Genomic DNA, 17887 nt, shown 5'->3' with positions numbered 1-17887 from the left:
CCAAACTTCGAACTAATTTATTTATTCGGAGATCACAAAATGGTGACGTGGCCAGTATCATCCTCTGATATATGTGAGGTCTCTCTACTTTAGTGTTCAGTCTTTTACTCTATCTATTTTTTTAATTTTTTTATTTGATTTCCCTTAGTCAACTAAGAGGAGAAAATGCTGACATGGTTGGACTCCATTTACATGTGACTCTGTCTGTAATAGACACATGGCAAAAGGTGGGTTCCACTAATTTATTCAGAAAAAATGTATAAAATTTAGTTAAAATTGAGAGAGAGAAAAACAATTGAAAATCAAAATATATATTTTTTAGCTCTTCTATTTTAATGGATATCTAAAATGGAAGAGCTAAAAAACAGTCAAAAATTAAAGAAAAAATATTTTAGTTTTTCTTTCCTGATTTCAACTCTAATAAAAGATCAAAATACTTTTTTTATCGAAGAAAAGTCATGTATCAAAAAAAAAAACTAAAACGTTAAAATAATTTTTTTAAATAATTTTTTTCATCAATTAAAATTTTCTTAAAAATAAAAAATATTAATATCACATATATATTAATATTCAAAACGCACTGTTTTTTTATTAGTACATATTTATAGTGGGACCCATATTTATCACGTGTCTTTTCTCGCCTTTTTTAATATATATTTATAGTGGGACCCATATTTATCACGTGTCAGTTAGACGCTGCCATTTGTCAGTAGATCCAGACGACGTTAGTGTTTTTCAGTCTAAGGTAATTGAGGGAACTTTTAAATAGAAAATAAAAATAAAAATTGGGTGCTCTAATTGATAGAGCAAGAAGGTTGGATACTGTAATAAAGTAATAAACGAAGGCTTCTATCTTGTTTATTCTTTGAATAATCACTAGTGGGGCCTATTTTTTCCACGTGTCAATGCATCCCAACCACGTTAACTTTTTCCTGTCTCAAGTGACTAATGGAAGTCAATAAAAAAAAAAAACAAAGCGCACCCCAGTAAATTAAATATTAAATATTCATTTCAAGGATCTCTCTACTTTAGTGTTCAACCTTTTACTCTATCTATTTTTTTAAATTTTTTTAATTTGATTTCCCCTAGTCAACTAAGAGAAGAAAATGCTGACATGGTTGGGCTCCATTTACATGTGACTCTGTCTCTAATAGACACATGGCAAAAGGTGGGTTCCACTAATTTATTCAGAAAAAATGTATAAAATTTAGTTACAATTGAGAGAGAGAGAAAACCAAATGAAAATCAAAATATATATTTTTTAGCTCTTCTATTTTAATGGATATCTAAAATGGAAGAGCTAAAAAACAGCCAAAAATTAAAAAAAAAAATTTAGTTTTTCTTCCCTGATTTCAGCTCTAATGAAAGATCAAAATACTTCTTTTATTGAAGAAAAGTCATGTGTCAAAAAAAAAACGTTAAAATAAGTTCTTTAAATAATTTTTTTCATCAATTAAAATTTTCTCAAAAATAAAAAATATTAATATTACATATATATTAATATTCAAACGGAATGTTTTTTTATTAGTACATATTTATAGTGGGACCCATATTTATCACGTGTCTTTTCTCTCCTTTTTTAATATATATTTATAGTGGGACCCATATTTATCACGTGTCAGTCAGACGCTGCCATTTGTCAGTAGATCCAGACGACGTTAGTGTTTTTCAGTCTAAGGTAATTGAGGAACCTTTAAATAGAAAATAAAAATAAAAATTGGGTGCCCTAATTGATAGAGTAAGAAGGTTGGATACTGTAATAAAGTAATAAACGAAGGCTTCTATCTTGTTTATTCTTTGAATAATCACTAGTGGGGCCTATTTTTGCCACGTGTCAATGCATCCCAACCACGTTAACTTTTTCCTGTCTCAAGTGACTAATGGAAGTCAATAAAAAAAACAAAGCGCTCCCCAATAAATTAAATATTAAATATTCATTTCAAGACATTATTGTTTTTTTATTCCTTATTTACTCTGTTATAAATTAAATATTCATTTCAAGACATTGCAAGATTAGAGAAAAGGATATTATAATTCCTTAAAAGGCACCTCAATAAACTCCAAAGCGCTTAAGAGAATTAATGCATTATTCAGAGCTAAACTCATAGAATGCATAAGTTTACGAATTTATCTCTTTTTTTATATATAATTTTAGGAATTTATCTTCACTATGGTGCTGTCAAATAGCATTAGCAGCTGTTTTATAAAGCAGGTCAAATCAATAACCCTCATCAATCATGTCTCACGTGAACGATGAAATGAAGCTCAGATCGATGGCCTAGGTGCCCAAGGAGTGTACAGGGAGAATGACTTTGCTGCTTGGGTTTAAAGTTCCATGCATCTTGTCTTCCCTTTCCCATCTGCTTGATGGCAATGATCTCTTCTTGTTCTAAAAAGAAAAAAAGTTGAGGGACATTATAAAACATGGAATAACCCTTTATTTTCACCTTTTTAGATTTTTTATTTTTTATTTTGACAGTGTATTTTATCGTTTAACACTAAAGGGTTGGTTTGGTAGTTAAAGAGCTTCGTCTTCTTTAAGTATCATCTTTCCAACAGCATCCAGAAGAATTTGCTAACAATTCCTATGAATATGAAAAATGGATAGAGGGTTGCTACGCTCTTCTTGTCCAGACAGTAAGAAAGTGCAGAAAAAAAACAAACTCTGGCCTGAGTTTTTTTTTAAAAAAAACCACAGATATAGATCAATGGAAGTTTCAGTGATCATACATTTGGTCAAAATCAAATATTAAAAACAGAAAGGTATGGCATTTAAACGCTGCAACAATGCAAGTTTTGTCCCTTTACAGCCATAATTTCCGGTTGAAGATGAAATTAAAACCTTTAGCCACTTGGATAACATAAAATAATCTGACAAAAGTCAAAAGGAAATGGTTTACTGTTTGCACTTTAACATGAAAATATTTTTGAATTAATAAAGCTTACAGGAGAGGTTTAGAGGTTTAGAATGACAGTATTAGTTGTTTTTTAAAATATAATCTACTCAGAAATATATTAAAATAATATTTTTTTAATTTTAAAATTTTAATTTTAATATAATCACATCAAAAATAATTTTAAAATATAAAAAAATAATTTTAAAAAAATAAATAAATTTTTACAAACTTTTATTTAGATGGCCCTTCTGAATAGAAGCTTATCGCTACCAATTAGCTGCATCATAATTGATATAATATCCATTATTGGTAGAGTTGTTTATGGATGTTTAGTTGAGTATGGCAGAGTTGTTTATGGATGTTTAGTTGAGTACTTGGATTTGAGCTTCTAATTATATCTAATTTAATTTTTAATATTTTAAAAATTATAAATAATCTAACTCATTCAATTTTTTTAGGACCCAAGTGGGATGGATATATGAGATTGTACTAATTTTTTTGTGAATATTGATGGGTTAGACTTGTATTATTAATTTTTATGAATTTGTATTCCGAGACAGGCCTACTATGTGGATTGTAGATATCATGGCGTCTCTAGTGATGATTCTAATTTTTATACCTTGCACAACTATTCAATTTTAGTTATCTTTCTCTTCACTCCATCAAAGAGACAAGTTATTTTTTTTTGTTAGTGTTAAGAAAAATTAATATGAAGTTCATTAATAAAAAATTTAAAGCTGAAATATTTTTTAATAAAATAAAAATAAATATTGAATTTATAAATTAGAAAAAATAAAAATAAAAAAATATAAAATACATAAATTGAATCGAGTTAATATAGTTTTTAAAATTTTGACCCGTCCCATAATATTTATATTTTAGTTTTGTTTACCTACTATTATATATAATATGCATATTATCCCATTTTGACAAGTTACATTCGTATATATAATGTTAATACTACATAGTAACCATTTTTTTATATAAAAAAATTGTATTAATAGTAGTAAGGAAAGCTTCATTTCCCTCCCTCACTCAGGAAAACCATCATAAAGCATATCATTGGTGGCAATTACCTTAATTATTGAACTCAATAACAAATGATACTGTTATCATTATCAAATCATGGGCTACCTTGCTCTGTCCCTCTCATGACGTTTTAGATGTTGATTTGGCATCTCATCTCAGCTTTTTTGGATGGTGTGTTTTACAAGACAGTAGCTCAAGTCCACAATGAAAGCGGAAGATCAATCACTTAGAAAGCTAAACAAAATGGCCATGTCCCTCACTGTGCAAAACTTCTGACACAACTGTACCCACAGATTCCTTTCTTAATTATCTGCCTTTCATCGCCTGGTCTGATGAAAACCCAAGATGTTGAAATTGGAAATCCCTGCAACAGTTATATTCCCATGCTAGCTAGCTTGCAACCTAGCTAGATCTTCTTTTTATCATAATTATTTCTTTTTTTCTACGACAAATTTTCGATGATCAACACACTGTACTGGTCAACAGACACATGTGAGCATAACCAAAACATTATTGTTTCCATTTCTCTATGCTATTGAAGATCTGGGAACCTTTTAGTAGCGAACATAATTGAAAGAAAATTAAAGTACACCTGTACTAGCTATGAGAAACATATGAACAGACAACTCGGCTGAAATTTATTTAATATTATCAATGACACCCCTTTTCAACCTAATAAAGAGATCTCCAGGATGATATATCATCTCGAGAACCTTTAAGAATTGTATTCAAAATAAACGGGACTCACTGCATGCTAATTTCTCAAGACTGGGCGTTAACACCATCACCACCGCATCATGATATATGTATATGGATCAAATATATAGAGATGGGAACATACATATACCAAAATATATAATTATATTAATTATATATCTCTCTTGCTATACATTAATTTCTAGCAAGAGAAACAAGAACCCCTTAATTCCCCCATTAAAACAAGCACGAAAACAGAAAGAAAGAAAAAAGTAAGGCTGAGGATGATGACAAAACAAGAAGGTGACAACCCTCTCACAGACGACAAGCAGTCTTAATGGTGCACTAAAACAATAACAACAAGGATGACAAACTCGTAATTAACTTCACCGTTACAACCCTCTAGCTATCATCTTCAACAACCGGCTCTCAAGGGCAGTACGAGTTTTCTGTGCTTCATCATGCATGATCATTGATATATCAACTTATTTACCTGTTTGAAATAGGGTTTGGACCGCTAGGAACTTCATGAGCAGCAGCTCCAAACTTGGTACGCATAGATTTTGATGATGAGGTGGAAGAAGAAGAAGAAGTATGTGCCGTTTGTTTCGGATGCAAGTTCATGGTAGTAGAGGCTGGGTCTGAGGATTCTAATAGAAGCCTTTTGATGGAAATCGATGCCGCCATATTTGTTGGGTTTATGGGTTTGGTGGAGGTAGTGAGTAAAATAAAAATGAAAAGAAGTGCAAGTAATGAAAGGAAATGGTGTGCTTTTGTGCAGGTTTGATGATCACTGATTGTAGTTGATCGTGTTTTTGGTGTTGCCATGCAGTTAATAGACGAAAGAAATCACCCCCAAGAGCCCACAAGGGTGCAATATCCATGAACCAGCACCAAGGCTAGCTAAAGAAGGGAGAAGAAAGAAAAAGGAAAGGAAAGAAAGGGAGAGGAGGAGAAGCTTCAGCAAAAGTGAATGTAAAGGAAGGTTCGAAATTCGATACACGTTTGCTGAGGAACTAAGCACCAACATAACATGGAAGTATATATTAAAGATGTTGCTATGACTATGTGTATTTACAAAGAAACCCTTTTCCAAGATATATGAATTTTTTTTATATAGTTTTCTATTAAAAAAAGGAAAAAAAGAAGAAAGAAAGAAATAGAGGTTTTTTTTAGGTTAATTGTAAGTATTTCAATTACAAACAAGTCCCTTTTCCAACAATTATAAAAGTGCAATCCCGGTAGTAGCTACGTGTATTTAAAAGAAAATTAAGAAAATTCTTTTAAATATATGATCTCAAGATTTAAAATTAAAAAATAAACAGGTCAATTCTTTTAAATATATATGACTTTAAAATTATTCAGAAAACACATAATCTTAATTGATATATAAAATAACTTGAATATGATATTTAACTTTGTTACTCTAAGCTCTACTCATGCCTTGTACCTTTTTTTCTATTATTTTTTAATTTATAATCACATTCTTGATGATTTAATTACAACTGATAGGGGGTGCTAAAGTCTTGTCCTAGGACATTAATGCAGTATATTTAATTTAGTGATGGGGCCTTATTCCTGTAAATCAAATACTTCCAGAATCTTGAAAGGTAAAGCTCGCACAAAAATAGAAGGAGAGAGAGATCAAAGGGTGGAAGGAGGGGTGGTGGCTTTTGTTGCTAGGGCGGTTCCCCGAGAAATATTTCTTTGACTCGGAGAGAACTAAATAGTGAATAATAAATAAGAATAAAAAACTTTTTTCTGACTTTTAATTTAATAGCTAATGATTTTTCATCTTTTAGTTTACACTGATTTTTACCTTATTATTATATCTCACTTTAGAATTAATCATGATTCTTTAACATCGGTTAAAATCAAGTGTGATTACTTATTCTTTTAAAGTTGCTTAGGCACATAAAATAATTTATCACTTGATCTTTCCATTTTCACATGTAAATTTATAATTAATTAGATTTTGGATATTGAAAATTAAAGATAAGAATACTTCAATGGAAAACAACAAACACACACATGTATATAAAGTGCAGAATAATTAATGGGGTTTTTTCAATCATTAGTCCAATTAGAATTAAATTCGTTGTCAATTTTTGCTTTCTTCTGTTAATTACACTTATAGGTCATATAAATATTTGATTGCATGCTTTATTTTTTATTTTAAAAAATAATAATAATTTATAACATGTATATAACCTCAAAACTTAAAATACACACATATTTTAAATAAAAAAATTAAAAACAAAAAATTCTCACAATTCATATTGTTTGATCGATTTTTTTTTTTTTTGATTTACGTGGGGTGTCCGGGCCAGCTTACGCGCACCACGACTAATCCCCACGGCCTACTGAACATCCTGCAAGCCCAGTGAGCAGGTAAGGCACCGCGGGGGTGACAGGCGTGCATGGTGAGATTCGAACCCAGGTGCGGAGATAGAGAACAAGCTCCTCCCACCACTAAGCCAGAACCTCACCTGCTGTTTTTGTTGATCTAGAGTTCTAGTTTTAGTCAAAATATTAAAATAAATTTTATAAAAGTTACCCACATCAACACGCAAAATGCCCAATAGTCTGTGACATATTTGAGTTTTGAATAACTTTAAATAGGTAGTGGCTCTAAGTGTTGCAACTTTAGAATGTGGTGGAAAGTGTAATAATGGTTGGCTTTTAAAGTATGTTTTATTTGAAAATATATTAAAATAATATATATTTTTTAATTTTTAAAATTTATTTTTAATATTAATACAAAAAAATTATTTGAGTTAAAAAAATTATTTTTTTCAAAAGTATTGTGCCATTACAAAAACAAATATCACTTAATAATACTAAGATAATTTTTTAAGGGTGTTTTTTAATTACAAATATATTAAAATAATATATTTTTTTATTTTTTATTTTTTGCAAAACATATTAAAATTATAAAAAAATATATCTAAAAATAATATAAATTAATTTTTTTCACAAGTAAAAATCAGTTTAAAAACTGCTTTAATAAAGCAAAAGCTACAGAATATAAACCGGCACTAAATATGGCAACTTTTGTACGTAGAGCAGGAGTAATTGTTCTCAGGAAACTAAGAACAGGGTAATTACAAGGAGCACACGGAAAGCAAAGCATCGTATTCTCTTCCAAGTGAACACACTGCTGCTTCCTTCCGTGGTGAAAGGCCAAGAAAGGTGACCGTCTCCCATGATTGATGGGTGATGCATGGGTCCCCACTGCCTGGTAAGCTAAGGCCAAATTTGTAATTCTATTTGATCCATCACGCATCCATCATCGTCTTCGTCAGCATATCATACATATACAGGCATCGTCTGGTACAGTACTGGACAGGACATGGAAATGGACTGAATTTAACTGAGCTGGACAATCCTGTGTTTCCTTGGTGCACTGAACAAGAGTAAATGAAATCTCTCAACAATTTATGTTAGTTTTTATGTTTTGTTTTGATTTGAGAGCTTTTGGTCATCTTATTCTATGGAATATGTAGTTTACTAGTCTCTGAAACAGAGAAGTTTTTGCAATTAAACCCCTACTCGTAAACCATATGCGCACCAAACATGCACTTCACAACAACTCGTGACATGTCTAATATATATATATAAATGCATCGAACACTTGATGATGATTTGTTTTGTCTTGTCTCTGTTTAATATACCAAACACATCACAGACGATGATATCTTCAATTATGAGAGTGCATATACAACTGGGGATTGACTTTATGACTAATAATGCTATCTGGTCTCGATGGCTTGCCGTCATAAGAGGTAGTTGATAATTACAAGGAGAGAGTTTGGCAAAATTTCCATGTAGCCACGATTTCAACGAATTTTAATGAAGACAAGACGTTATTTGATACATGACCAGTGTCCATGGAAAGCTTTGAAAGTTTTCATTACTTCCATGGCTATGCATAAACCAACTAGCTTGTTCTTCGACACCATGGTTTTTTCTTTTAATCTATTTCATCCTCTTTATATGTTTATTCTTTAGCTAGCTAGATAGTATTTTGATGTGAAACTAAAATGGCGTTTAGAATTATAGCATTGGTTATTTTTTTAAATTTATTTTTAATATTAACATTTTAAAATAATTTGAAAATATAACAAATTAATCTTAAATAATATATATACAGAGAGAGAGGGGGGGGGGGATAGTGTCTTTGAAATATGTTATCTAATCATGGAGTCTTTCAACTTACTAATTAGTTTGAGGTTTTCTTTACTTTCCATTTTTTACCTTTTATGATCTAATAATTGCACTTCATAGTTCATGTAAATTAATTTGGCAGGAGCACATCGTGCAACTGGTGATGAAATTGGTTCTGTCGACCACCAACAACAAACATAGAAATCAAAGCAACCAGTCTTATTGGATATTGTCCTCTCTTTACATTAATTTCTTGAGAAGTAAAACCAGCCTTTTTTGCTTTTGATTAGCTCTACAAGGTCGGTTGGTAGGAAGTTAACCTCAACAACGTCCACTCAATGGATATATAGTTTGTTCCTCGTGGTAGCTAATCAACTGTTATGAGTCATCTCTAGCTACTGTTATACACCTCTCTATCTTTCTCTATATATATATATATATATATATTGTAATTCCGAAGAGGGCTCAAATCTTTTGAGTAGATTCTAAACTCAAAATATTGTAGCTACTCTTATTCGTACACGAAATTCTAAATACTCCATGTGCTAGTTCCACGACATTTTTAGTGCCAAAGTCAATGGGGACGACCTTAAAAAACTTAAGTATGAATCAAACCCAAAAAATAAGGAATGATTTCACCCTTTTAAAGACAAGCCTCTATAATTAAACGCCTCTTTTCTTGTATTAGGTAAGCTGTATCCTGTAAGTTAGCAACATAATCGATTTAGAGCATACTATTGTGGGCCAAATTGTCAACAAATTGAGGTAAGCTCCCATTCCGTATAATCGGGTTTTGTCGAGCTCTCTTTCATGTTCAATTCTCGGAAGATAAAGGTAATTTGATGAGCAGGATTACATCCTCTCATGTCCTTGAAAAAGATTCACCGGTCATTTTCTAATTCTTATTATTAGTCTTCATCAGTTCAATAATTTAGATTAAGTGGGACATAAATAAATTAATAAGAACTTCAATAGATTTCTTTTTTAATTACCATGCTCCAGTTCATTGTCATCCAATTTGATCAACATTGTTCGCAATTGTTATCATGCATCTTGACTTCACCATTGTTGGACTTCACCATCTCGGAGAAAGCATATATATTTTTTATATGAATTTCATGTAATAAAAACATATCCACCCAATTCTATCGAATTCCTCAAATTGACTTCACCATTGTTGGACTTCACCATCTCGGAGAAAGCATACATGGTTTTTATATGAATTTCATGTAATACAATCATATCCACCCAATTCTATATCGAATTCCTCAAAGTGACTTCACCATTGTTGGACTTCACCATCTCGGAGAAAGCATGCATAGTTTTTATATGAATTTCATGTAATACAAACATATCCACGCAATTCTATCGAATTCCTCAAATTGACTTCACCATTGTTGGACATCGATTCTCACTTTGAAACCATCCAATCCTCCCGTTTCCTTGTATAATTTAAAGTAACAAGAATATTTCTTGAATTAATAAATTTATAAAAAATATGTTATAGTTTTTGTTTTCTATAATTTTTACACAAGCCATATATGCATGATATTATTAAATATTTAGATCAGGCCAATATTATCTATGCATGCAATAAAACAAAACGTTAGGAGTGTGAGGAATGGCAATAGTTAAGCTTTTCGCCGCTAATTATAAAGTAGAAAACTATTATAAAATCTTTGGCAATTGGCTCAGTGTGCATTAATCCATACTTTGTGCTGCTAACTGTCAAGAATCAACTCCAAGAACTAATTCATTCTTTGTTTTAGAGGATCAACCTTTAAGTATCTTCCGATTAGCTAGGTTTTATGAAATGATACTTTTCGCTTTTGGGAAGGAAGGGAATTTCAAAGCTGGGACGAAGTTTTTGTTAAGGAATCACTTTGTAAAGCATATAATAATTGCTTTCGAGAAGGAAGGAAATTCCAAAGCTCTTGGACGTTTTTCAAAAGAATCACTTCGTAATTAAAGCATACATATAATTAATAATTGTTTTCAATAAGGTTATTGATTTCCCTATAATATTCATCTCCCACTTTCATGGATTTTTTTTTCTTAGGCAGGGCTTTATAAATAACAATGATAAATTATAGTTTGTATGATCACAGTGAATTGAATAAGCCTCCAATACAAAAAATAACGATTATTTTACCTTCGAATTCGTGATCTTTTGCAAGTGTAACTAGCTGGCTATCACTAGACGAGAAGCCTGTTAATTCATGGTTAAAATACTTAAAGAGTAAGTATCAATCTTCAATGAAGAGAGTTACCAAAAGAGAGAGAGAGAGAGAGAGAGATGAGAGAGTTACCAAAAGAGAGAGAGAGAGACAGAAAGAAACATGAGAAAGAATATTTAAAAAAAAATGAAAATCATGGAGATATTTTTATTATTTTTGTGGATATTGTTTAATTTTTCATCTTTTTATCTATCTTTTTGTGCAAAATGAATATGTAAAATAAATATTGATAATTATTTTAAAATTATTCTAAGATTTTCCATAAAATTCAGCTCACATGGAATTTTCTTCAAGCTGGTATAAAATTATATTGTCCAAAGAAGCATATAGCATATAAATTTTTGAAAACCTTTCAGTATAATTAATGCTCCACTTAAAGCTGATTTATCTGTGGAATCGACAAAAGGTGGAGTATTTTGTTTTCCAATCAACATTTTTACTCTATCTTCCCATTTTGGCCTCGGTAGAGCAATCCAATTATATTTTTCAAAAAAATTAATTTTTTTACTTAAATTTTTTATATTTTAAAATTATTTTAACATTCTAATAAAAAAAAATATAATTTTAATATGATTTTATACGTAAAACACTTTAAAAAAAAAAAAACAATCTTTATCACTGTCAGAGGCACTGTTAGCTAGCTGTGCCTAACAGCGCAGACCACCAGTTTGAAAGACCAACGAGTTCTTGTGTGGGAGCTTTGATGGCCTATTGCAGGGTCCGAAGGCCTGTACTTGTAGAAACTGATGTTACGTGTAAATTGACAGCAGGTCACTTTTTTTCTTTTTCTTTTTTTTTGAGGGGGGCGGTGGTGAGTTTCCTCTTTCTGTTTTTTGGTGTGTGGTCTTTTGCTTCTTGCCAATTCTTTGTAATCTTTTCTTTGTAATTTTCTGCAGCACCTGTTCCTGAAGAGATCCTTGTGTGCTCCAGTCGAGGAGTAGAGTTGCCTCAATTTTATAGCTGAAGAATTACAAGTGAAATCCAATGCCAAGAGCTTGCTAGCCCTTTTGTTCCTGATTCTAAAGTTGTCTTGAAAAGAATTAACTAAAAATGCGTGAAGAATCCGCTGTGTAAAATATACCATGGATTCTCTTACATGATATCATGGATAAACTGTTCATAATGCCTCTTTCTTTTCTTTTCTTTTAAAAAAATACTAACCCTTATTGAACCATATTAGAAACCAATTTATTGAGGAATTATGAGATTTAAAGACAAGAAATCAAAGTAAAAAAACAGAAGGAATGGATGGAGGAATGGATGGCTTTCGAAAAATTTAGACAAGATGTTTATTATAATTCTCGTATTTTATAAATATTGAGTCCTTTTAGTTTTTGAAATTTAATGGCAAAATCATTTCGATCCGAATCTTTATTTTTTTTATTTTTTGAGCTTTAATTTGAGAGAGGTGAGAGAGAGCAACTAGAATTTAATGGTAGAGAGAAACCGAAATTGATTTTCAATTTCTATTGACTCTCATTTTATGTTAAATAAGAAGCTATTATCTAGCATGCTAAAGAAATTTCCAGAACAAAAGGTGATGGAGTCCAAAGCTGTCTTGAGTGGTGCTTTGGCTGTTGTATCAATGGTGGTGCTGATATTTTCAAGCCAAGCAATTGATGATGGCTTGGATTGTATGGATTGTTTGGCGGGTTGTGCAACTGCTGATAACCCAAAACCTCTAATAACTTGCGTGAATAATCATCGACTGCGATAGCCGGTGCGGCTAAAAAAAGCCATCATCGACGGCGCGACAACTCATGGTTTCACCACCATAGAAGAGAAGAATTAGGAAGATGGATGTAACGCCATCATGCATGGCTACTCTCTTCTAAATAAAAATTGAGAATTGAATGTTCTCTCATGTTTAATATCATTTGCTCCAATCTTTTTTATGTTTTCTGGGACAGTCCAGGCACAGAAATTTCCATCACTTTGAGATCGAACGCAAAACTCCTGACAACCAACAAAAACCTTGGGAAGGCGTTTGGTTTGAAAAAAGACACCGAAGTCTTACAGACATAGACCAAAAGAATCGCACCAAACTTGTTCATTCAAATCTGCATTTGAACAAATGTAATGCTAAAAGTAGTTGCATCAATAAACTGAGCCAAATGCTACCTGATAGTAAAGGAATTAACATGAGGGATAGAAAGGTTAGCTTAAAGGTCAGGCAACGATCCTTCATTCCGATCTAAACTACAGTCAGAAACTCACTGCCTTGGATTGAAGCTCATCATTGTTCCTACCATCTAAACAGAACAAAATGGACCGAAAGAATATGATGCCTACGTCTCCAAAGACACATTTTCTTGATCTTGTCCATATGTTCACATATATTTAGCCCATTCTTGAAACAGTAGTGTACCTCCTACATGAGATATTGCTTACGATTTGAAAAGGTATGAGAAATATGTACAAAATGTTCTTGATCCGGGCAGCCTTTTTGTCTATGGTGTCTCTGAAACAGCATTGCCACAAAAACCAATGGGTCAATACCGTAGTCAGTAGAGGTGAATGAACTTCTTATTATAGAAGATCCTCAATCTAGATCCTTGTGTATAGATGCATGGAACACAGTTACCTCTAGTTTGATGGCAGATTTTTTCAGCTGATACGTAACAGGCAATTACAGCCCTCGTAGATTGCTATGTACCAATGATGGAGAAAGGTTTCAATGATCATCCTCAATGCAACGTATATCTAACAGTGTTTGGGATGAAACAAAGTGAATCCTGAACCAGATATACAATCAACTCAACGACCTGAATATACAAGCAGGGATCGTGGTAGCCCGCACTAGGATTGCCATTTTTAAAGTGAAGCAGCCAAGCAGCTAACCTGCTTCCAAGCCAGCCTAATAAACACCTATCAAGCCTGCTAGCAAAAGGTATATTAGCTAGAAAATTGCTACCGATCAAGCCTGCTAGAGGAGCCTGATAATGGTAAAATTGCTTCGACAAAAAGAGACCAGAATGCTTCCATGTCCAAAAATTCACAATATGTAAACTCCAATTCTCATAGTGAAAGCTTGTGACTGGACTTCGTTATGCTCTTGGCAGGCAGCGAATAAAAGTTGGCTCGCATAAGCAATCTTAACATTCTATGTATGAACCCACTGAAAGACACTCATGGACTCTCAAATTTCTCAACCACGGACCAGAAACTCGGATTTAATAGTACAGTAAAAATTATACTCTAACCCAGCAACCTGGGGAAAACTTTCAGGGAATAGCTTGATGAATCGAGAAAATATATTCCAGGCAGAGTATCCAACATGCATGACAGTTACTTCAGATGATGAAAACATTAAAAAAGACCAACAAGAAACAATTTCTTTTATTTCCTAGACAGACCATCCATTTCTTTTTTCAAAAACTTAAGCAAGCAGTAAATAAATAAACAGTGTGCCTATGAAATGTGATGCGGGTGCATGTGCATGTGCATGAATGCAGATATTTAATCAATGTGAGTGCCCATGTTCTTATGCATCTGTATTTCTGCGCGCATGCATGTAATCATTTGTTCCTAATCCCAAAACATAGGTGAGCGCAAATAACTATAAGTCTTCATTGGTACACACAATCATAAACCCAATCCATAGGCAAACACAGATAGACTACATTAGATCAGCTAGAAATAAATTCATTGGTATCCTCCAATATGCGTAGGGGAACAACCTTAAGTAATTCAAAACAAACAAAACCCGCATTTTTTAACACAAAGCACGCTTTATCCGAGTCGCTAACAATTGCAGAATAATTATCAAAAAGCACGTGATCACGTGTATCCTACTAAAGGTGCTGATTCAGATATTCATGTAATTCCTGAAACTGCAAAGCTGAGGTATCATCCCCCATTACATTCCCCAGTTCGCAAATCCTACAGAAAATTGTCGTTTCCATGGTTTAGCCCGATTGATCATTTCACAATAAAGTTTTCTTACAGAGCACCTAACGGCCATGAATAATAAGAGGTCGGGCGGATAAGAAAGAAAGCATAAATCACCTGCCAGAACACACTATTCAACGCTTGCCACGATGCCCGCCACCTGACCTTGCACCAGGATAGCGAGCAAATTGCAATCTTAAATGGAACGAATCGCGGTCATGCTCGTCAAATCTATAACCTGCAAAATCGAGCTCGACTGTTTCACGTTGCACGACTAACCGCGCTTTGAACGACGAATTAGGGGATCAATAGATAGCTCATAAAAGGCGTTGCAGTCATTTATCTCAAGTATATAAGCGCAGAATATACCAAACGTTCATCATCACTGTTGAACACACCCAAGTCGAAAAATGCGAAAACACCATACAAATCCTGACAGACAAAAATGCAAATGAGGAATGGGCGAAGACAGGCTATCTGATTGACACGGTACGGGGATTGAAACTGGGAATCGCGTATTCTCTCATGTTAGCTAGCCTGTGCATAGCATAGAATGCTGAGATGAGAAAACACAAGGCTAAACTTGACATGAGATACTGACAGCATCATCATTGGATCACACAAAATACAGTTAGTCATATGGGTAATCATATAGGCAATCATATAGGACTAAAGCAGTTTAGCTAACCTATTCAACCAGTTTGGCTTGAAATCCATCAATAGTTGATGATAACTCGAGTAGGTTTAAAGCGGTCCTTGCAGTATAAGTGTCAAAAATGTCATGATGATTTGATCAATCCATCAATATGATCAATCAACTGCCCAAACTTTCAAGAACACGCCTCGCTAATCCACTTACCACCACTCAACTATTCCAAAGCTGGCTCATCACTAAAAAAATCTTGAATGCCACACAGCTGTGAACCCACCCCAACCCACAAAAGAAACTAAAAGGAAGTGCAAAAGGCATCGGTGCAATTATATAAAGAGTTAAAAACTAGCATCGAAAAGGAAACATTAGATAGTAACAGATACAATGGGCCTGCAAACTGATACATGAGACTAAAACTCCCTAAAGGGGAAACAATGTAGAGCATGTTAAGTTCACCTTGTAATGCATCCATGGCAGTGGCAGCATGTGCGGGACTCAAAAAGTCAACAAAACAGAGTACTAGTGGATCTCCCCCAGGCTGCACATTTTAGCAACCAGTGAATCCATTAATGTTCTAAATATTGATTCAGCACATACTAAAATAATGTAAAGGATGATGTAAATCATAATAATAACAATATCTTGAAGACTCACATGTCTTGATTCCTTGCTTACAAGTCTCACTTCTTTGTAGCAAACAAAAGGGCGAAAGATATCTGTTAACCCCAAGTGAAGGAACAAAAGAAGAAGAGAAAAGGTCCAAGAGTACTGGAATTACATGTGGAAGGCCACAGAGCAATACTAGAAGGGAAAAAGTCCAAGTAAAACTATGATTACGTATGGAAAACAATGGAAGGATACGGGAAACTTCCCGTCGTGTACAGTCAGAAGGTAAGCCCTCCACAAACAGTGTGCTGCTAGCATCAGGAGGAAGGGAAACCTCAGATCTTCCACTTCCCATGCGCAATGACCTGTCTTTTACACTAGCCCCAGGGTCCATGGGCCCCATGCTCACCATGCGTGTGTCATCAACAGGATGACTAGGCACCCCGCTCATTGCTCTAGCAGACTGTCCCCCACCATATGATGAAACTGTCTGAAACATTCATTCAATTACTCAGATAACTTTTAATCATGAAGCGAGTGACAGAGGTAGACTTGAGGTTAAAAAATAAATCAAATTAACCATTGTCAAAGGCTTTTGGCCGCTAACATATAATTTAAGAAGATTTTGAACATAATTATTTTAGACACTTTTCTTATCAAATTGAGATATTAACTTTGTTTTGGTATTACGAGTTGGTTTTTTCTTTTTATGACATTCTTCTGTGCCTGTATAAAAGCAGCGTAGCTAGACATTCAAGATAGGCTATCGTAACTAAAATTTCAGATATTATTACTTTCCGTGGTAACAAAGAGATAAGGAATAACCAAGTACCCCACTACGCAAGTAACGGTCATAAGATGCTCCGATGGAGTCTGAATCTCTGATTACATGAAGAGCTCCTCTATCATCATCACGGGAATAATAACTGGATAGGTCACGGCCGCTTGGGATATCTGCAAGATCAAGCATGTATTTCAACATAAATAAACCATCTGAATAAGTTGAAAGGAGGAACATCCTACTGCTGCACATCATTCCTAAAGCATGGAAATAGCACTAATACATAAATCTTTCAACAGAATGTCAAAAACTGATCTAGATCAATAACACACAGATATTAACAAGAACAGCAGACTGCTACATCACAGATAATCAACATGCTGAAATAACCAAGGCTTCACAGAATAGGCCGAAAAGAAATATCCACCAAAATTGAGACTTTAAAAAGCTCCAGTTAAAATACAAAGGAAATGGCAAAACCAAAAACATTATATCAGGAAAAAAAAAAAGATTTCTTTTTCTTAAATATAAAGACAAAGATAATAAACTCTCCAAGAACATTAATTCCTATATTATAACGCATCAATATGATAAAATTCCTTTAAAAATCAACAGCAAAATTAGTTAAAAGATCAACCCTTTCAGCTGCCTTTTCCTTTCAAAAACAATTAACACAAAGCCTTCCGCCCCATTACCAAAAACCCGTGATTAAGCAAGCTATCAAGCACGTAAATCAAGCAGGACATGCCACAAAATGTTAAAAGAAAACCCTGATTAACTTGTGCATAGAAGCGGGAAAAGATGGAAACTTTGCTATAGATTGAAAAGAAATGAGTACTAATTTTGAAGTGGTACCGTAATCGATGCGAGGGCGTTTTCCGGTGAGAGTAGACACAGACTGCGGCGGCGGGCGGCGGGTGGGTGCGGGAGA

At 33.4% G+C, this 17887-nt stretch overlaps 1 protein-coding gene across 1 annotated transcript; it reads right to left on the bottom strand.

Moving 5' to 3' along the window:
* Nucleotides 1–14609: 14609 nt before the first annotated feature.
* On the bottom strand, nucleotides 14610–17884 carry LOC105139128 (uncharacterized; the record flags this gene model as incomplete). Its single annotated transcript, XM_011045462.1, has 7 exons — nucleotides 14610–14908; nucleotides 15035–15155; nucleotides 16026–16107; nucleotides 16224–16285; nucleotides 16431–16665; nucleotides 17008–17129; nucleotides 17812–17884. Coding segments are annotated over 6 exons (678 nt in total), but the record flags the coding sequence as incomplete, so codon positions are not given.
* Between the last annotated feature and the right edge of the window lie 3 nt (nucleotides 17885–17887).

This window comes from Populus euphratica, unplaced genomic scaffold (genome assembly GCF_000495115.2).
Source record: "Populus euphratica unplaced genomic scaffold, PopEup_1.0 scaffold121.1, whole genome shotgun sequence".
In the NCBI taxonomy this organism is placed as follows: domain Eukaryota; kingdom Viridiplantae; phylum Streptophyta; class Magnoliopsida; order Malpighiales; family Salicaceae; genus Populus; species Populus euphratica.
The sequence above is the reverse complement of the archived record's forward strand: the minus strand, read 5'-3'. Positions and strand labels throughout refer to the sequence as shown.